The sequence below is a fragment of the Perna viridis genome, chromosome 7 (genome assembly GCF_037379345.1).
Source record: "Perna viridis isolate PV_CMFRI_1.1 ecotype Kerala chromosome 7, ASM3737934v1, whole genome shotgun sequence".
Lineage (NCBI taxonomy): Eukaryota > Metazoa > Mollusca > Bivalvia > Mytilida > Mytilidae > Perna > Perna viridis.
The window spans coordinates 38,710,434-38,732,150 of record NC_142451.1 but is presented as its reverse complement, the minus strand read 5'-3'; the positions used below and the strand labels follow the sequence as shown (position 1 = coordinate 38,732,150).

General features: G+C 33.4%; 1 protein-coding gene across 3 annotated transcripts; it reads left to right on the top strand.

Annotated features, from left to right (window-relative positions):
* LOC148612619 (uncharacterized) lies at positions 1-21,099 on the top strand. 3 transcript variants are annotated; one of them, XM_088594251.1, is made up of 7 exons: positions 1-89; positions 5,005-5,237; positions 5,791-5,951; positions 6,242-6,445; positions 7,298-7,479; positions 8,617-8,791; positions 10,385-15,869. In XM_088594251.1, exons 2-7 carry the CDS (start codon positions 5,065-5,067, stop codon positions 15,817-15,819), a joined length of 6,330 nt encoding a protein of 2,109 aa, XP_088450377.1. In that variant the 5' UTR covers positions 1-89; positions 5,005-5,064; the 3' UTR covers positions 15,820-15,869. The 3 variants fall into 3 exon arrangements, with proteins under 3 accessions (XP_088450377.1, XP_088450378.1, XP_088450379.1); XM_088594252.1 differs by lacking the exon at positions 1-89 and adding an exon at positions 21,038-21,099 and having other exon boundaries at positions 2,306-5,237; positions 10,385-15,824; XM_088594253.1 differs by lacking the exons at positions 1-89; positions 5,005-5,237; positions 6,242-6,445; positions 7,298-7,479 and having other exon boundaries at positions 5,810-5,951.
* The last annotated feature ends 618 nt before the right edge of the window (positions 21,100-21,717 follow it).

Genomic DNA, 21,717 nt, shown 5'->3' with positions numbered 1-21,717 from the left:
TAGAGTTTTCTTTCACCTTGAAATAGTGCGCATATAAATTCAATAACTTTTATAACCAATCACATACTACTTTTACAAAAGCAAGAAAGGTGAGTTGTATCTTAAATGGCGGGCTGTCTAAGAACTTTTTATGCTAATATTGATATTTAGCAAAACGCGCAGAAAGCTCTTCTGATGAATTCAACATTTTATTTGTCTCGGGAAGGGGCCGCTGAATAAATATTCTCCTCTCCTTTATTCAATTTCATGAGACATGTTTTAGTTTTATTTCTGTTTTATTTAAATTGAATACTTCAAAATCTAAAACTCTTGTCAAGCATTTTAAATTAGTTTCAACTTAAAAAAAAACAGTATTTTTCCAACCCTAAATTTTGATTTTATTATTATCTTTAATTATTATTATTATTATTATTATTATTATCTCTTTTTTTTGTAATATTTCATAATTTCAAATGCGCTTTAATTTGATTGTTATTTGATATAGGTCAATGTTTCGACAAAAATATAGCAGCTTTCCTGAAGGCGTTAATGACGTCAAATAAATGCATGTCTTCACTCTTTTTGTGCGAAGCACTTTACTTTTTTTATTAGATTTCTTATCCTAACTTTCATCAAATTCTTGTCAAATCTTCGCTTTTGTTTTCAATGATAATTACTATAATCGAACAAAACAGCTAACATGATCATTCTTTTGATTTGTTATGCTTTGCTTTTTATTTACAGTGTAATAAGGTATAACCGGCTATTTGAACCCTAATAATTTCATATTAAATAGGGAAAAATATAGGACTAGAAGTGCAATTGCTGGAATAACGAATGTTGCCCATGCAACATTTTATGTCTACTAGTTAAATAAAATAAATAATTTGACCTTTTCAATCAACATACCAAATTTCAGGTTTCTCGCCTGTCCTGTTTCTAATATATATTTCAATGGTCCATATCATTAATTTTGTCGGCCATTTAAAACGGGACATTTAGGCAGAATTTATTTGCGTCAAATCTGAGATTTATATAAGATGCATAATATTACTTAGTGTCAATAGAATTGTATATCATAAATAAGAGATGTGGCAGTGGCAAAAAAAGTAGATTCGGTTTTTTGAAAGTTTTCAGTTTATAGTTGCCATGGTAAATGAATCACACTTTCTTTACATAATTTTACTATTCTCATTCAATTTTATGGTTTGTTCCAATTTTGCATTAGCATGTAAAAATGTAATTAAGTACTAAGGCGAAATGGAAATTTTATATATATCTGTTATGAAAACAACGAAATAAACTAATTAAATGTTGTTACAATGATTAAGGCAAAATAATTATAAAATTAATTTTTGTTTTGCTCTTAATTTCTCTATTTGAGCCACAAATTTAAAATATTTGGATACTTTTAAACTTATAATTTTCTTGATAAAAGAATTATTTTAAAAAGATATTGATAAAATATCTATTTTTTTTTCATGTATTAATACATATACAATTCAGGAACTAATAACAAACATAACAATTGAGTTTTTGTTAAATAAATTTAATGACTTTATATGCATATGATTGAATTTAACTAACGAAGTTGTTTCAAAAGTACTTACATAGTATTGTAAACATGTACTCTTCAAATTCATTATTTGCAAATTCAATACCAATAAATTTACATTATTTATTTGTAACCATAAATGATTAATAAGCATAACATCATATAATTGAAAGCAAACTTGCTTAAACTTATAGCATTGTAACTTGTTGCAATTGTGTTCTTAAAATCCTATATCAATTTTAACAATTGTTGTACATGTATGCTCGTGTTACAGCCAGGTATTTTAGCCAGCATCAGTCTGACTGCTCCAGTGAGAAGAACTGCATCACACATCTTGAAGCTTCACTGATTATTATATATGGTCTATGAACCTTCACAATTGTGCAAACAAACAATATAAAGATCTACAGATACATGTGTATATAAGGTTTAATTACTACAATTACACGAGTAGCGCTAGGGCTTGCCGAAACTACGCAGACTTTTTGTATCGCCCTAGAACTCTAACAAATAGGCTTCTGGAACAGGGTTATGTTGCTACAAGGTTGAAGTCATCACTACAGAAGTTTTATGGTCGTCATCATGAACTCGTGGATCGTTATGGTGTATCCATCAGCACCATGAAAACTGATTTATTCAACGGGTCATAGTTTTCCTTTCCTCGTTTATCTACCCCGGCCTTGACGTTTTATGAGCAACTCGGCGGGCGCTTCTAGAAAAGCAGAGGACGCTTACCCTACCGGTGCACCTGGTCCATGCTCCCAGTTTTTAGTGGAGTCCGAGTTGCTCATTTACTTTGGTTACTTTGTATGTATGATTTTAGTTACTTTATGTTCTTTGTTGTGTATGTCTGTTTTCCATGTCTGGTCTTTGTCCCTGGATTACATTCTTTTGATTACCGCTATAACCTTGGTTCCCTTGATTACTCTTTCGCCAAGTTTCAAGTCATTTACCTCATTTTTGCTCTAAATAATCATTGACAGAAGTAACAGAACAGTAGCAGTATTTCCTTTGCATTCGTCCGGGGGCGACATAATTATTTTTATTTCATATTTTATGAATACACGTAATACATGTATTTATAACATTGTTTCAATGTAATATAAAACTGTACATTCAGTAAAACATCATGCATATCGCTCTACTGTTTGCTTCTATGGAAAAAGGAAGTAGAAAAGATATGTCAAATGAATGATGTGCCGGTTGTATAGAATACTTACTACTTGTTCTCATTATTACAGTCCTTCATTAACAAATTTAACACGAATTTTATCTAAATTGTTTCCTGATGTCAACCAAAGAAACGTTTTAATTATAACTCATTTTGTAAGAAAGTAAATAATTTAAATCCAAAATACAAACTAAATTCATGTGAAAACCCCTGAAAACGTTTTATAAAAGCGTTCAATTTTGCATGAAATATTAAATAAGCAATCATTTAAGGTACAAATAAACGATAGATGACTAGACTTCCAGAAGATAAAAGTGCATAAAAGTGATCTTATCAAAGCAAGCTTATAAAATATAATAAAATAACATAGCAATACTGCGACAAAATCAAAACAAAAGAATGAGACGTTTCTCTCCCTGAAACGCTTGTGCTGCGTATCAAAATATGCAGTATTTATATGATTGGTATTTTTATATTATTTTTGTGTCCGTGCAAAAAATTCATAAATATTGACAATTTAAATCACTGTATAAAAGTGTTTTAAGATAATGGGGATATCGGTGTATATAAAAAATAAAGAAAAATGTGTTTATGTGTGACAAAGCTACAGTAATTTTCCAATATTTTTTTTTGGTAACTTTTCTCTGATCCTTCTTTTTAACTTTAAAGGTATTTAAGTAAATAGGCTTAGTTAAAGTTGAAAGATTATATTTTATTTTCGATGTCTAAAGGGAGGTAATTCAATTTTGTTTATTGTACATTGTCATAATTTCTCTTCTTTTTTATTTTATTATTTTTTTTATTATTATTATTATTATTTTGTCATTTAATGGAAGCCTTAATGTAGTACATTATAGCAAAATGAAAATTATCAACAGTTTTATCATTGACAGCATCTTACGTCTGATCAACTCCTAATATGATTGTTAACGTTATACTTCCAATCCTCCCATTTAAGAAACAATTTGTCGCAACATATAAACGAAACATTTTTATATATTTGATCATTTTTATGCCTCGATGAGGCAAAAATTCAATGGGGTATATTTCGGTTTAAAATGCATTCGTCCCTGAAAAAGGGGTAGTTAAATAGCTATGAAATTGAATACTATTAAGTCAAATTTGTACGTACTTTGAACCTTTTTGCAGTTCATCCATGTATAACACGGGTATCCTAGTGACAAAAGATAATCACAGGAACCATGATTCTATCGGATATCAAAAGAATGTAATATGGACCAGACATGGAAAACAGTCACACACAACAAAGAACATAAAATAACAAAATGATACATACAAAAGTAAATGAGCAACTCGGACTTCAGTAAAATCTGGGAGCATGGACTAGGTGCACCGGTAGAGTAAGCGTCGTCTGCTTTTCTAGAAATACCCCCGTGTTGCTCATAAAAAGTCATGCGCAGGGTGGACTAAAGAGGAAAGGAAAACTGTAACACGTTGAACAAACCAGTTTTCATGGTGCAGACGTATACACCGTAACGACCATGAGTTCATGATGAATTCATTTTTCTTTCCGGGAGATTTCAGCCACGTGCTTCAACAACTAAGGTATTCTATTCATGAAAGAAAAAGAAAATTGCTTTAAGCAATATTAAGTTATTGTGCAATTATTTGAATACCCCATATTATGTGTAAGGGGTAAATAAAGTTCTAAAATTCGAAAACGGAAATTCAGAAACTCATGACGATTGTAGACGGGGCTATACAACATCGTTACTAACTTATTTTAAGTTTCATGAAAATGAATGCAATGACTACTGAGTTATACTCCGAAAACAAAAACAAAAAAATCCTTGTAATGAACAAAGTCCCAAAATCTTAAATCGTAAAATCGGAAATTTACAAAAATTGAAACACAGCTTCCATCTATATAAATAAAAAAACACCAAACTTTGAGATATAATACAATAACAGAAAATGGCCAATAAAGTCACTAACTAAAAAAAATTTCAAAATTTATAAAAATCGAAAGGGACATCACATCAATAAAACGAAGCCAAAATTAAGAAAAAAAATGGCGAAAGGATTTCTAAATTAATGTGTAAAATAAAACAAATGAATCAGTTGTGTTACTATTTAGCACTTATATGCGAGCTTCAAGATTTGTATTTTAATGTTGTTCGTAGATATCTCACCTGTTTATAAATATTGTTATGATATCTTTGGTTCATACAGTACGCTGTTCAACTGTACATCTTTTCACTTTAAACGTTTTTCATTATAAGGCGTAATCTGATTCATATGTTATATTAGTGTTTACACAGTTTTATTTATTACAAAGAGACATGAGAATCTTGATTCATGAAGAGTGACGGATGAAAATGGAGTTGCTATCGTGGGGATGGCATGTCGCTTCCCTGGGGCGAATGACACTGACGAATTTTGGAAATTGTTGGAAGAAGGCGAATGTCATATCAAAGAGATTCCAGACGAGAGATGGATCATTGACCAGGTCGATGTTCAAGACGAAGACTCATGGAAACCCTGTGCAAAGCGTGCTGGGATTATTAATGAGTAAATGTTAATTTATATATGTATCGCACTGTTCATTTTGGCCAAGCCTTTTTTTTAGTTTTAAATGCGAAACTTAATGCACTAAGGAAAATCTTATCAGAACGGCTCTTCAACCCAGTTCAACAGGGCATTTATACACTAACCAATATTAAGGAATTTCAGCTTACCCACAAATATTTATTATTTACATAGTTTTCTGTTAAAACGTAAACAAGCAGTATTTTAACGAGTATTCGATGTCAATATTGATATGACAAAGTTTAATCGTTTATACAGATTTTAATGGGTGATACCATTCTTCAAGCTCCATGTACCGGCAGACGTTCGTTTCCTCTCTTACTGACCGCTGCAGACAGGTCTTTCGAAATTATCGAGCGTTATTCAAATCATATGTAGTTTTTATTTACAATCGGATAACATCGGGAAAAATAATTCCCTTTTTCCCAACTTTGCAAGTACTTGCATTTTTAAGAAGGCTGGCTGCAGCGTCTAGAGAGAATTTCGAACGTCAGGCGCTGTTTGGAACTTGACCATTCTTATGAATTAATTATAGATGGGATAAATGGGACAATAAATTTTTCGGCGTTAGTGACACTGAAGCATCATGGATGAACCCTCAACAGTGTCTAGCAATAGAGGTGACACATTCAGCTTTAGAAAACGCCGGTTATACAAAGGAAAAGATCAAAGGAACAAGAACTGGAGTTTATATAGGTAACAATTAAGAACAAATAATTGGAATATTGATGACTCTCGTCTACTTTCTTGAACACTTAAATGTATCAACACTAATATCAACGTATTTCATCTTTAAAAAATTGAAAATGATTGTAACGCATCAACCTCATTAAATCGTTTTATCTCCAAAATATTTTTTTTTAATTTTACTCAAGTTGTTTTTATGATTCCTTGAATTTTAAATTACTTGGGTTTGCTAACTCTTAAACACCCAATGGATTTCTTTCTTTCAAAAAAATAGAAATGATATACCAGTCCGTTTTCAGGGGCAATGAATGACGATTTTTTTGGTGGATTGACCTATGCAAGAAATGAGTTTAACAATTTTCTAGTGACGGGCATAGCTGGTTCTATTACAGCTAACAGAATTTCCTACTATTATGATCTCAGAGGACCATCACTGTTGTTAGATACAGCTTGTTCATCAGCTTTAGTTGCAACACATTTAGGTTGCCAGGCAATTAGATCAGGTGCTGATTATAGAATCATGCTCATATGTTTTAAGAGTATAAACAGTATTTTGATTCTTACTTCATACTCTTTAATTTACATTTGATAACACCTATACCAATTAATTACTTTATATATATATAAACTCTAACACATATTTCCAACGTTTCGGTGGTGTACCCACCTTCCTCAGGGAATTTATTTTGCTAGTACTATGGGAACAAACGTCATAGTAATAATGATTGACGTATGTTCCCATAGTACTAGTAAAATAAATTCCCTGAGGAAGGTGGGTACACCAACGAAATTGGAAATATATGTTGGAGTTTATTATGTATTCCAATAGAACACTGAGACTTAAATATATTGAGATTTTGACACTCTTATATATATATATAAACGTCTCAGAATGTGACGACTCTATTCGCTACACTACTCCATCGAATCAAATTGATACAGGAAAGATAATGTAAACTTATAGAAGGGTTGGGAATTTTTCAGACCCACCTATATGTACTCGGACTCGTACCGCTGTGACGTCTATGGCAACTCCCTTATATAAGTCTAAAGGGAGCTGCCAACCAGTAAACTTAGTGGGTATCGGATCGTCGAATCATGACGATGCAGCACAAACATATATATAATAAGTCTAAAGGATTGCACAACGATATCGATAAAGATGTTAATATATATACAGGCTAATGACAAATTATTACATTCATATTTTGACAAACGCTAAACATTGTGCAATTATTTCAACAATACTGATACCCTGATGCAAGATTACCTTAAACATTAACCATCAGTGACACACAGACTTTTATCATGTCAACTTAGTATGAATTCGTAAAATATTTGTCTTTTACTCATAGGAGAATGTGATATGGTTATCTGTGGGGGAGTAAATAGCATATTGACACCAATGAAATTTATAGCACTTAGTAAAGCTAAGATGATATCACCAACTGGTTTGAGTCACACGTTCTCGGACAAGGCAGATGGTTATGCAAGAGGCGAGGGATGTGGAATCCTTGTTTTAAAAAACTTGACAAAGGTAATAGAAATGCAATCAAAATATTACAATTATTGTAGAAGTGTTAATTTGATAGTATTCGTACCAGAGGTACAGAAAGAGATTAACAAATTGTTTTTATATTTAAATTGAAGCCCTATTCTCATGATAAAACGAGTGCAAAAGTATAACGTAACACGCGTTCACTATGTGTTCATTAAAGTAAGCCCGTCTGATGATTCAAACATAGATTTGGGAGTTTTACATACGATGAAGATATAACTTCTTGTAGATTTAAAATGTTTTGGAGCTGGTATGACTGCTAGTAGTCATTTGCTTGTGTATTTGTGTAACGTATCATCTTTATGTCTGCTTTAACAAAGGACTCGGACATTTTTTGAACTGATTTTTAGGTGTGTTTAATCGTGTAATATTTTTACCACTGTGGCCGGATTTAAAGGGGAGGGTTGTGGTTACCCCGCTGCATTGTTTGCGCCTGTCTCAAGTCGAGAATTTCTGGCGTCTTGTCACTCTCAGTTGACGTTGATGTAGCTGGAGTATATAGGGGCAACTACTTCGCTGTATCCGTGTATAATAATGTTTAGGGCCAGCTGCAGTGCCCTGTGGTGTGAGGGTTTCCTCGTCGTTCTTTAAAGATTTAGATGATATCTTTTAATCCCGGTCGGGTTGTTTTCTCCTTGACTAACTAACTAAGGGGTTTTTAACGTTGACTACCCTGTCGGGTCTCGCACGGACGGGAATTCTCCTTGACATATCCACCATATCTTTTATATTGACATATGATATCTCCTTCTCCTTCTCTTGTTTGTAATGCTTTGCACGGCAAAAACTTGTCCAAGGTGTAAAGTCTGCATTCTATGTATTAATTCAGTTAATTTGTGTTATAATTGTCTGTTTTCTTGGTCTAGCCCCTGTCTGGGTATTATAGAAATCATTTCCTCGTCCTAATCATGGTATCCTTACTGATTCCATTTTGAAATTATTACTATAAATAAATCTTTTTTTATTGATAAATTAAAAAGTACAAAAACTAGAAGCACAGTATTGAACTTAGTCAGGAAAGGAAGTTTAACGCTTAAGAAATAACTTTAAGTTTTTGCGCCTATTCGCTATTTCATCCCGCCTTAAATACCTTTTGTATTTCTTATTTATGTCCAGGCAAGGCGAGATGGAGACAATATTTTGGCTGTTCTTGGAACTGGGTGTAATCAGGATGGGCAAACTAATGTACCAATAACAGCCCCATCAAGTGATCAACAAATATATCTTTTTTCCGAAGTCTACAGGCAATACAAAATTGCACCAGGATCTCTTCAGTATATTGAGGCACATGGTAAATCACAAATTATTTACACTATTTTCTGTGACAATCATCACAAGATAGTAGACGAAAGTAAGAACTTGTGTGATACCGTTTTATAGTCAAATTCAAATAAGCTCATTGGCGTGGCGGTTTACCACTACACAAAATCACACACAATTTTTGCCACATTAAATTTCTTTCTGAAATATGCTTTCAGTTAATACATGCTTTGTGTCTTTGCCTCGGAACTTACTACCATATTTTATGCTTTAAAAATATCAGGCACTTAGAAACCACCAGAAAAGGACAGAATCCATGGAGGAGTTGTTAAAAGGGGAATATAAAACTACCCTTGTAAATACTTTTTTTTATTTTCGCGAATAAAGTTACTAGTTCGTGCAAAATTATGCAGAATATACGTATTGCGATTTAATTCATGCAATCTATGACTATAGCAACAATACTTGATGTGCATGAATGATCAGTTAAAAAATCAATTCATTTAAAATATTATAATGTTACTGAAGTTTTTTTATTTTCACTTTAGAGCTAATTCTTCTAACACCGTCATGATTTTTAAAGTTTAAACTGAATTAGAAATTTGTAATATTTTAATTATGTCATTTGTTAAAATTCAAAATCTTTCAATATAAGTTTCCATAGGTGTAAGACCTTTTAGAATTTTTTTTTATAAATGATGTCACCTTTAATAAAACCAATATTAGCTTAATTTAAATCCCATTTATAGGCTACAAAGTTTAATAATCCAAGAAATGATTTGTTTTTCCATCACATATATCCCAAATAACATGAGACAAAGAACACTACAGAGTCTGTCATATATTTTGGCTTAAAATAGTGATAGAGAAAGACACACAATCACAAGATATAGCTAATGATTTGTTTTCATTCAAAGTTGTCAAATCCCTTTGTGTATTGCTACATACATAAGACTATCTGCATGTTTTTTTTATATTAGATCTAACGGGTTTTTTAAGCGTGCTAAATGTCTTACAAAAAGCTATTAGAACAAGTTTTTGAAGCAACGAGAATCAAATTATTACTTCAAAACTCGTCGGTCTTTCAAACCAATATAAAAATAATTAAATCGTTATCTTAAAACTGATGGCAAGAGAAAAATAATCATAGGCGATTACAATACAACCCAAACTAAATAAACCAATATAAAACTTACAATGTAAGAGTCTACTGTGGTCATGTGTCAAATAATATCTGCACAAGTAATTTACAATTATTGAAAGGTAAACTTGGATCAGTTCTGCTTTATCGATTTGGGGTTATAAGGTTTACTGTGGGCTTGGCTTTTGTTAAGCTACTAGTTATTTCATTGTTGATCTAGTACGCGTAAAACAAAATTACCCAGTTTCGTTGTTTTGATCTTACCTTTCAATACTTTCATGTCATGAGTGTAGGCGCTTCGAAGGCTATAATTGTTCTACTCTATCATCATTCTCTTGTTTTGATTTTGATATCAAGAGGAGAGAGAAAATATATATTGCTTCATTTATTTTATGATGTATTTCTTTTTTTTCTGAAAAAGTATAATAAGGAATCTAAACAATGAAGTTGCTAAAATGCCTACTTCATCGTTCACTGTTGTAGGTACCGGAACACCAACGGGAGATCAAATTGAAATGAAAGCTCTCTCAGCATTTGTTGGTCCGCATTTAAAGTCAGGCACCACAGTTCCTGTTGGATCTGTTAAAACAAATATTGGCCATTTGGAGTCAGCAGCAGGAGCCGCTGGTGTAATAAAGGTGTTGTTAATGATGATTAATGGTAAGATCATTCCCTCCCTACATTACAATGAAAAATGTGGTAATCCTGGAATCGACTTTAAAAACATACCACTGGTCGTTGCTACTTCAGTGACTGATTGGAAGGCCAATGCTGAAAACAAACGGATAGCTTGTGTGAACTCATTTGGGTTTGGTGGGACAAATTCCCATGCAATACTTGTTCAGAAGAGCAAGAAACATCATACAAAATATCAAACTACAGGGTACTTCATTGTTTGTGTCACAGGCACAAGCATTCCTGCAGTTAAAAAAACTAGCAAGCATATGAGAAACAAATTGCAAAATATGGATTATAGTATAAGAGACCTGTCGTATACCTCTCTAATTAGGAGAGATCATTACAGGTATCGCATGGCGTATGTTGGGGGAAGTAAAGAAGAAATCATCACAGAGATAGACAGAAGCATGGAAAATATTGAAAAACTGGAAGCATCAGACAAACAAGAAAAACATTTGGTTTTTCTGTTTTGCGGTGTTGGCACTATCTGGAAAGGAACTTGTAGGGAAATGTACAAGACAAATGCTCTATTTAGGAATAAATTTGATCAAATAGACAAAGAACTTAAAGGATACAATGCAACAATATCCTTGGCAAAGGACATTGAAAACTTAGATAGCAATTTAGTTCAAGATTCATTTAAAGGTCCCTTGATTATTTTTGCCTGTCAAGTATCCATTTTCCATGTGTGGAAGACTCTTGGTATCTCCCCAGATACAATAATTGGTCAGTCAGTCGGCGAAGTCGCTGCTGCCCACGCAGCTGGGTGCATTTCTCTTGAAGACGCTGTTAAAATTATATACCACAGATCTTTACTGACTTCACAGACACAAAAGGGGATAATGATGGTAATTGGGAAATGTGATGTTAAGGAAATTGGAAAGCTTTGCGAAGAAAAAAATAGACAGATTTGTATTGCAGTGTATAGCAGCAAGGAAGCATGTGTGGTCTCTGGAAGTGAAAAGGGTGTTTTACAACTAAAAGACGAATTGCAAAAAGTACAACCAAATTTAATTCTGAAAGTTCTTGATGTTTCCTGTGCATATCATAGTTCGTTCATGGATTCTGTGAGCAAACAACTGCCACAAAAACTACAAGGTTTAAAAGGAAGCAAACCCAAAACGCATCTATTTTCTACTGTTACTGGACAAAGAGTGACAGATGATCTTATGGGAACAGCAGAATACTGGTTTCGAAATCTCAGGGAACCAGTTCTTTTAAAAGATTCTGTTTCCATGTCGATGCTAAATGACAGAAAAAACATCATTCTAGAAGTGGGTCCTAAACCGGTTATTCGTGCTCATCTAAAAAACATAACACATTTACCTGCTGTTTCGATTGCCTCTTTGGATCAGCAAAATGAACTCCGCACATTTGTAACAGCGATTGCCGAGCTATTTAGATATTGTTATTTGGTTGACTATAAACTCTTCTTTTTCGATGGGTCAGAACTTTTGACGGATATTCCTCGATACCAGTTCAACAGGTCAGGAGTTCTCTTTAAATCAGATTCCGTTAGAAACTGCCTCAAAGGGTTTCCTGAGACGACCGATGGTCATCCATTCGTCTTCCATAAACAGTCATCATCTTCAGACTTCAAAATTGATCTTTTCCCACTAAAAACGCCATTTGTTTTCGAACATATCGTAGAGGGTAGAAATATAGCTCCGGGCGCTCTAAACGCAGAAATAGGTTTGTTCATTGCTAGATCGATGCTGAATGTTCCAATTTCCCAAATTAAATTATCCCTAGATTTCTTAAAACCCTTGCGCGTTGGTAACCAGGGTGTTTCATTGCAAGCCCTGTTCAATGAGGGAGAATCAACAATAAATATAAAGAGATTAGAAGACGTAATATGTAGGGTAAACATCGAGAGGATTCCGGAAAAGGCAACTCAAAAAGTGAATACTATTGAGTTGAAACAAAAATGTGACACTCATGTAGAATCGAATGAATTTTACCAAACATTAAAGTCGCATGGATTTCAATATGGCCGTTCTTTAACTTTAGTGGGAAATTGTTGGAGATCAAGGAATGAATATATTGCGGAAATAAACTTCAGTGATGAGAGACATGGTAGTTTCGATCATTTTAATCTGCACCCAGCAATATTGGATGGTGCACTGCAAACGATAGCTCTGGCGTTTCTATCAAAAGAAGATACTGATAGATCGTCGATACAAGAGAACAGTCGATGGATTCCAGTCAAATTGAAATCCGTGATAGTACTAAAGGAACCTCAGAGGGAGATGATGGTGGTCGGACAACTTGTGAAACATACCGATATGATATTGGAGATGAATTTGTTGATTGTTGATAAGAATGGATATGTTGTTGTTGAAATTGAAGGATATGAGGTGCAAAATATACGCCATACTGCACAAATTCGATTACTTAAAGACAAACTTTACAAACTTAACTGGAAGCAAATTGAGTTACACAGTGAAATGTCCTATGACAATCATAAGTCGCGTGAAATGTCCTATGACAATCATAAGTCGCTTGCTATTACCTTCACGGATAAAGAAAGTGATTTGTTTACAAAAAGTTTCCCTACATCCGTTTTAAATATAGCTTCTGTTTCTTTCAAACCAAATGTTAAGGGTGAAGAGTTTTGGAAAGATGTATTACAATCTATACATTCTGTATGTGGGTCATTATTCAATGTTTCAGAGATATTGTACTACCCTGGGTTGCATATAAATGATGCTGGGGAAGATGCAAATCTGATGTTTGCAATGGTAAAAACATCATGTTTAGTACTGACTTTCCTTATACAACATCTACTTAAAGAGGGCATTGATATTCCACTTTATTTGACAACAAAGCAATGCCAACCTCATTTGGAGGTCCGAAGTGTCGACTGCACTGCTGATGTCATCGGTTCAGAACTTTGGGGAATGGGAAGGTGTTTATTGAGAGAAAGGACATTTACGCAAATACGGTTAATCGACTTTAATGACAACTCAGATGTACACTTGATCCAATACATTGTTTTTGCCTCAGATTCAGACGTGTGGAGAACATCAACAGAATACAGGCTTCAAAAAGGGTGCATTTACATCAATCAAATAGTTCGCTATCGATCTGAGATGCCCTTTTTACGACAGGCATTGTATAACTCAGAGGATTTGGTTGAATTAAGATCAAAGGTACCAACAGGACTAGAAAAACCTTTCTTCGTGCCAGTCGACTCGGAGATATTTCATCTTGTAAACAGTAACTGTCTACGGATTCAAGTGTCAAATAGTTATACTAACAACACGTGGATTCCTGCCTTTTCCGGAAATTTTAGTGAAACCAACCCCTGGAGTTTGTTCGCAAAAGATGGCTTTCAAATCTTTCCAACCGAAATTGAAGGGACTGTTATTCCTCTTGGAACTTTTCACAACTCGTCACCATCTTCAAAAATAGCACCCGCTGGAAAATCGATAGAACAAAAAGAAGTTATAACCTGCTATCAAACTCCGTGTACAAATTATGTAGCTGTACCGGAGGACTGTGTGATTGAAAAGACACTTATACCATGGTATAAACCATGTTCACTGATGGAAATTATTATGAGTTTTGAGCTAATCGAAAAGACTTCAAGTAATTTACCAATAGCTATATTACACGACAAAAACTTACAAATAGATATTTTTGTTCTAAAACGCATTGCAGAGAGGCTGAAAAGAAACATTGCTTTTGTAGAGACAATTGGACACACTTCAGACCAACTTTACAATGCCCGGGTACAATTAGTAATCCTGTCTAAAGACGAATCACATTTCCTTGGCACTTTGAAGCAAACGACGATGGATAAGGTTGAAATTTTGTCACTCTCATGCTTTATGACGAAACCTCTCGAAAGACACATTCGACGCTCGTATCCTAGATGCACTCTGACTTTGATTAATGCAGATGAAATTTTGAGTCACGAAAAACTGTCAATATCTATGAAAAGGATTCGAAGTTTGTTAAAGTCGAAGGGAATGATAAAGCAAACTTCATCTGAAAGTTCCGATCGTAACCAGAATATAACAGGAATATGTTTCAATTCTAAGACTGAAATCAACAGCTTACAAATAGCCAGTGATATTCCCGTTGCAACAACAGTAAAACGACTGTTTTCTCCAAATTCAACATATGTTGTCGTTGGTGGTTTAACAGGTCTTGGGTGGATTATAGTGGAGCATATTGCCGAAAAGGGAGGTGGGGTAATAGCCATTTTATCTCGACGAAGTCCGACCGACGAACTAAAACAGAAGATAAGTCTACTTATGTCAAATAACAAGTGCATCATAGACTCTATACAGGCAGATGTATCAGAAACGGAATCAGTAGTGAAAGCATTTAACTACCTCAAAACAAGTTATCCACAAAATAAAATCAGGGGCATTTTTCATGGTGCGGCTATTGTAGACGATTCCATTATCACAAAAATGACAGAGGACAAATTCGACAGAGTTCTTCGCCCTAAAGTTCTAGGGACATGGAATCTTCATCAAGTATCAAGAAACTTAAAATTAGATTATTTTGTACTTCATTCCTCCATAACGGCAGTATTTGGAAATTCAGGTCAAACCAATTATGGAGCTGGAAATTCGTTCAAAGATGCAATGTCTTTTTATAGAAGATCAATTGGAATGTCTGCTCAAACTATAAATTGGGGGCCATTAAAACCTGGTTTACTGGAGACTAATGAGGATGTTGGAAAGCATTTGAATAAGCAAGGTTATATAAGCCTTTCTGAGTCTGAAATTATTGAATGCTTTGAACACTCTCTCCTTTCAAATGATGTACAAGTTTTGTGCGCCATGTTTGATTGGAAAACTGTTGTTCGTCAGTCGCCTGATATGATTCACTGGACATCTAGAATAAAATCAATACTGGAGGAATCCAATTTGGTTGACATTGTCATTACGACACAAAATGCACTTACGTCAGTTGATCTTGAAGAATTGCTGAAAATGACAAAGGAGAAGCAAAAGATGAAAATAGAGGAAGTTATAACTCCGATAGTGGCAGACGTATGTGCTGTCGAATCATCGGCTCTTAATCCAAGCACCAAACTTCAATTTATTGGAATGGATTCAATGAAAGGCATGGCATTTATTGACGCAGTATATGAATATGTGGGCTGTAGAATATCAGTTCTTTCAGTACTTGAGGAAACATCGACGATCGCAACCGTTGCAGAACAGATTCTTGAACAACTTCACCAAAGGGGTGAAAAAACTGGTTATGTACCTGTTTAGGAAATGTATGAATTAAAAAGAGAATTGGAAAAAAATAAAAATACGCCTAACTCCTGTAGAAATGATTTATTTTGATGGGAAAAGAAATAAGACTGGACAAGAATTCAGTTTTATTGAAGTAGCACTCATTCTTAGTCAAAACATTCAATATGATCATATGAAGATATTGCAAATATGGATTGAAAATACTATGCAGAAGAATCCAGATTTAGCATCTGTATACTTCACCGAGAAGTGTAAAACAGTAGTTGTAATCTCGACTTGCTTCAACTATTTGATGATAGCATGTCGATCATACATTTTAATCATTTAACTTAATATGCGTATTAAGCTCTATACTTGGAAAGGTTTGCAGTCTTTAGTTTTGACCAAACAAAATGTCATATCAATTCAGTTTGAAGTGCCAGTCATTTCGGTTAAGCGCCTTAGGGTGAGGGTAGGGGAGTGGCTTGGATTGAATTTAATTTTCAAATAAACTGGCTGAAATTATACTTTGCAATGGACAAAAAAAGAAAAGTCACTATCCCCATTACTTAACAATGTAGATTTTCAAGTAAAATATTTAACACTGGATAGTGGTAAAAAATGATCAATTTGGGAAGCGCATGAATGAAATATCTGGCTCATCAAAGTTCTCCTCCCTCTTTGAGTAGAATACAATCTGTGCCTTAGGGGACTAGAAATTTGATTCTGAAGGGGCTGGCAAATTTGGTGGGGTCAGAATATTTATTTTGGAAATTTAGCGGGTCAAAAAATTTATTTTCAACCTTATCAGCACAATGCCATTCATTTTCATTCCACTGCATGAAGTTTCTGGATTGAAGTCCGAAAATTTATTTTCAAGAAGGTGTAGACCAAAATATTTATCTTCAACTTTTTCAGGGCCAAAATTTTTATTTCCAATAACTGCCAACCCCCTAAAAATCAAATGGTCATATCCTTAGTAAGAATGTTGTGCATGTTGTGTTCCGTTTTTGTTTACATTATAAATTATAAAATGTTCAATATAAGAGAATTGTCCAAAAATACAGCCTGTACCTCTACAAAACTTATGGGGCAAGACAAAATATGAGGCTATGCCAAGCATTTTCCACATGCATGATCAGTATAATTTGATTTCAGAATTCTGAATTTTTTATATCAATCAATTTTTTTTTTAACTTAAGTGCTTAGTTATTTTAAAAATCTATACCATTTTTGGTTTACCAATAATTTAACGTATACTTCATGTTCATCAAAACTAAAGCGATGATCAATATGTTTTGGCAATGTTGCTGAGTATTCCAATTTTTTTTTTTTTTTTTTTTTTTTTTTTTTTTGTTATTAGGCTTGATTTGTGCATGATGTCTTCTACCTCTCTCAGATGGACCAAAAATCAGTTTCATTGACAAATAGACTGTTTTATGGGTTATTTCAATGCCAATTATAAGATGATGTCTATGTTTGATTATTGAATTGTTCAATTAGTATGTAGATAACTGAGAAACAAGCTCAAGGATGTTAGAACTTACAACAATACAAGAGCCAGTTTTATCTCTAAGATAAAGAGTAAGACCACTTTTTTAATACACTAGAGAAAGTTGAACTGGTGTTGACATTTACCAAAAAAAAATTCAAACTTTTCGAGTGAAAAAGGGTCATAACTCCAGAAAGTTAAAAGCAATATATATATATATCATAATCAACCTTGACTTGTACTTATGACCCAAAACTTTCTTTTTTTAAGTTTGAAAAGATTAAGCTACATGGTTCTTAAATTATCATTCAGAAACCAGAACTTTAAAATTCAAAAGACACAAAGACAAAAGAATAAACCATATACCATACTTGCCCAGGAAGCTAATTAAAATTTCTTAACACTATAATTTTCTGAACCTAGTTTTAAAAAATGTATCATATGCAAAATATACAAATTATATAAGTGATCTGTGTAAGGTATGATCCCTTAAACATGCTTAGTCATGGTAGTGTAATTGATTTTTTGTCCCATGAACTATTCAAGAATTCAAAAGCAGATTATCAAAGGGAATGAACCATAGTCATTATGGAATAACACAGGCAAAGGTTATTACAGGAAATATAAGCAATACTGAAAAAAAAACAATAAAATCAAAGCAAATATGAAAGAATGAGTTGTTATGCTGGTTACAGTTTTAAGTCCTGGAATCTTCAAAAGTGCAAGCAAAATGGAAAATTATGAATCATGCTTAAGAATAACACACACAAATATGACACTGTGAATAAAAATATAGGGTCTATTGAATATGACAATTTGTTTGTCTTAGAACTGTCTTAGAAAATTTACCATGTGAACCTTATTTCTTCACATGTAATTGAAACAACATGCATGATAATAACTTCCGTACAATGTTCCAGATTCTTTTCACACACACACACATTGTTCAGTGTAGCTGTTCAGTACATTAACCAACTCTCTTAAACAACAATCACCTGAATATAGCTGAGATATTGCTGCTCGGGCGTTAAACCCCAATAATCAATCAATCTTAAACAAATCAAAACATGTCAGTAAAAGCATACTATAAGTATTCTAATGTGTAATAATTTTTTGAGAACATTTGGAGACTTGATTGTGCGTGTTGATGACGCATAATTTGACTCACTAACATTTGATTCACCTTTATTCAAGGAAAAAATTCCTCTGCTAGAATTTTAACCATCAAGAATTCAAATAGATTTTAAATCAAATGTTCCTGTTTGCTAATCATCAATTTAATGCTTAACTCGAATACTGTCTTCATGATACTTCTGTTAAAGGGAGATAATCAAGTGATTATTAGTACAAAGTTTTTCACATACCAAATAATCTGTCAAAGATAATAAGCGTTCTACCATAATTTTTATCTATACAATGTACTCTGTGGTGACTAGGTGTGTTCAGAACCCATTCCAGTGGACCTAAAGATTTAATGGTATAAAAAAAATACATGGAAAGTAATAACAGTGATAGTTTCACAACGTACAATGTAACTAAAAATTTTCATTTGTATGAGAACCATTCATGATTACTTATTTCAGAAACTATTGAGTTTTGATTTTAGAGGTTTAAGGAAAAATTATACATTGATTTAAGTTATAATTACATGTACAGTTTGTATTGCGATTAAATAACATGATTAGAGGAATCAAGGGAACCAAGATTCTAGCGGATATCAAAAGAATGTAAGCCAGGGACAAACATCGGACATGGAAAACAGACAAACCAATTCAAGAACATAAAGTAATCAAAATACATACAAAGTAACAAAAGTAAATGAGCAACTCGGCCTTCACTGAAAACTGGGAGCATGGACCAGGTGCACCGGTAGAAAAAGCATACTCTGCTTTTCTAGAAACACCCGCAAATACTAATAAAAAGTCAAGTCTGGAGTGGACAAAAGAGGAAAGGAAAACTATGACTCTTTGAACAAATCAGTTTTATGGTGATAATAAATACACCATAACAATCCATGATTTCATGATGACGACCATAAACTATTGTAGTGATGACTTCAACCAACATAATCCTGTTCCAGAAGCCTAATTGTAAGAAAGCACTGTAATAGCAGCCATCCCATAACATACTTTCTTTGGTATACATGCAACATTATCAGTAGTAATTGGTAATTTGTAACATTTTCCTTCGATGCACAAAGATCGATAATGCTTGTCACAGCATACTGGCCCTTATGCAAACACATTTACAGGTCAGTTTAAATCAGGTATTTGTGAGCTGAATGGTGTTGGCTCATTCCAACAAAAAGGTCATTTGAAAGTATTCTTTTTCAAGGTCAAAATTTTGATGATTTTTGTATTTTTAGCATACAAAAATCAAAATAAAATGTTTCCTATAAATTACCAATAAACAGAATATCAGGCCATTGATTTTTGATAGTTGGTTTCAGACAGCAATCTCAGGCTTGCCCTCACGGATCTCAACCTGAGATACCGGTGATAAAACATGTATCAAAAACTAATTGTTTAACATATGTTCTGTACATACCTCTGTGTGGATCCAGAACTGATATAATAAACTAAACTGGGTGTGAACCAGGAACACGGAGGGTGGAATACACAATGTCAATGGTAGATGAAATAACTACAGAAAAATGAAATGTAAAAAAAATGTTTTTTTGGATTAATGAAAATTTAATGTTTTCTGAATACACACACTAAACTCAAAATTTAGTTCAACTTACATTGTTCGTTGTGTTACTATCACTGACATTACTTTTCATATATTTTTAGATCATTAAATCTTTAGGTCCACTGGAATGGATCCTGAATACACCTAGTCACCACAGAGTACATCATGGGAGAAATCCATATTGTATAGATAAAAAATATGGTAGAACGCTCATTATATTTGACAGATTGACAGATTAATTGATATGTGAAAAACTTTGTACTAATAATCACTTGATTATCTCCCTTTAACAGAAGTATCATGAAGACAGTATTCGAGTTAAGCATTAAATTGATGATTAACAAACAGGAACATTTGATTTAAAATCTATTTGAATTCTTGATAGTTAAAATTCTAGCAGAGGAATTTTTTCCTTGAATAAAGGTGAATCAAATGTTAGTGAGTCAAATTATGCGTCATCAACACGCACAATCAAGTCTCCAAATGTTCTCAAAAAATTATTACACATTAGAATACTTATAGTATGCTTTTACTGACATGTTTTGATTTGTTTAAGATTGATTGATTATTGGGGTTTAACGCCCGAGCAGCAATATCTCAGCTATATTCAGGTGATTGTTGTTTAAGAGAGTTGGTTAATGTACTGAACAGCTACACTGAACAATGTGTGTGTGAAAAGAATCTGGAACGTTGTACGGAAGTTATTATCATGCAATCAGACAATTGTTTTAATTCTATGTTAAGGCTCACATAGTACATTTTGTATACCCCCACTTGCAAAGTGAGGGTATAGTGAAAGGAGTGTCCGTCTACTTCCTTCTTTGCTTCCTAACACAGGGGGGCCCTTCATTATCTATTACTCTCCTATACAACTGAGTGGAATGGAATGAAACTTTAACAGAATCTTTATTACATGTTCCCATTGTGCACCTATTTTAGATTTTGATCCAGATCAATATGGAGGTCAAAAGGTGTATGTTATCAAATTGGGCAGTGAGTGGTATCAAGTTGATGAGCATTGCTCACAGTATTTCTAGTTTGTGGTACTTTACCTATTTATAATCCTTGCAGGTACCTTTCAGGCAGAAGAAGAGGAGGTTATTTATGGTTTAGTCCATCCACTTGATGCACAGGTAAAAAATGACCTGTTTTGTGCCACTATTGTCATTTGAACATTTTTTCATTATTCAAACTGACCATTTATATTGGCACTTTGGAGTATTTATTAACTGAAGCTAATGATGAAATACTAAAATTGTGTTGCAATTACATGAAAACTTGGCTTAACATCAGTATTTAAACTGCTTTTCTATGTAAGAATTAGGCAGGTGGTGAATCATGGTGGGGAAAAACGCAAGTCTTTCCATGATATCTTATTCAAAACGTAATCTTAAATGCTGAATTGGCGTTTCTTTCTTATTTAAGTGTCAGGAATTTGTAGGATTATATGAAATGCATTGTAATTTAATAATCAATGGACAATAATTCCCTCTTTCCTGACCAATTTATTGTAACTTTGAACTTGATTTTCTGCCTCCTTTGACAGTTCTAAGACAAACAAATTGTCGATTCTTATTCAATAGACTCTAATTCTTTGCCCACATTGTCATATTTGTGTGTGTTTTTTTCTGAGCATGATTTATAATTTTCCAAATTTGCTTGATTCTTGGAGATTCTAGCACTTAAAACTTTAATCAGTATAACAACTCTTTCATATTTGCTGTGATTTTATTGGTTTTTTTTTCAGTATT